At 46.4% G+C, this 898-nt stretch overlaps 1 protein-coding gene across 1 annotated transcript in view; it reads right to left on the reverse strand.

Annotated features, from left to right (window-relative positions):
* Il1f10 (interleukin 1 family member 10) overlaps nt 1-584 on the reverse strand; it is a 2899-nt gene extending 2315 nt beyond the window's left edge. Inside the window, exon 1 of the mRNA XM_005346373.1 lies at nt 553-584. Within this exon, the coding sequence (XP_005346430.1) occupies nt 553-584 (32 nt within the window). The remainder of the gene's footprint in view (nt 1-552) is intronic.
* Nucleotides 585-898: the final 314 nt, after the last annotated feature.

Raw genomic sequence — 898 nt, forward strand, 5'->3', positions numbered from 1 at the left:
TCCCCTTCCCCTTCCCCTTCCCCTTCTTCTTCTTCTTCTTCTTCTTCTTCTTCTTCTTCTTCTTCTTCTTCTTCTTCTTCTTCTTCTTTTCTTCTTTCCAGGTATCAGTTAAGGTCACCGTAAAGATGCTGCCGTTGGGACTCAAGATTGTCTGAGCTTTCTAAGTGTCAGATATGCCAGTTCAGAGAACACAGCGTCTGACCTCACTTCCTGCTTTTGAGTGGTTGTATAACATGAGGAAAGTTCTACAACCTCTTGGAGCTGCAATTTCCAGATCTGTAAAATGGACTTAGTAATACTCTCCTGACAAAGTTCTTAGTCTGCTATCGGGAAAGAGGGCTGTCGTTTTGGGCAAAAATGAAGAGTTCAATTCTTGCTTCAATTCAATGCTTGAGTTCAATTCAATGCTTAAGGGTTTGTGTGCGTGTGTGCGTGTGTGTGTGTGTGTGTGTGTGTGTGTGGCCAGAAGGAGCTTCATCCTTTAACTCAGCCCTTTCCCTTCTTATGTGTTTCCTCAGACCCCTTGATTAAGAAATCACCCAAATTACTTACATGTAGTATCTTGCCATGGGAAGGGAACACATTCCTGCTGTTGGGAGTGTCTGGTCTTCACTGGGGAAAAGAAGACACAGGCTGTCAGAAGAGTAGCGGTGTGTACTTGGGGGCAGCCATGCTGGGACTCAGAGATACTCAGCCGCAAGCTGCTCCCATCCTGTAGGCATTGCAGAATCCTTCAAGGTTTCCCCAGCCCTCCCAGTTCTAGGCTGCTCTGCCTTTTCCTAATTCCTGGCCATTAGATCAAGTTTAGTCAGCAGAGGTGTGAGCCTCTGCTGAGATTCTAAAGAGCAGATTCACCTAAAGAGCCTACCACTGCACTTCCCAGGCTGAGAGGTGGGTT

The sequence above is a fragment of the Microtus ochrogaster genome, chromosome 4 (genome assembly GCF_000317375.1).
Source record: "Microtus ochrogaster isolate Prairie Vole_2 chromosome 4, MicOch1.0, whole genome shotgun sequence".
Classification (NCBI taxonomy): domain Eukaryota; kingdom Metazoa; phylum Chordata; class Mammalia; order Rodentia; family Cricetidae; genus Microtus; species Microtus ochrogaster.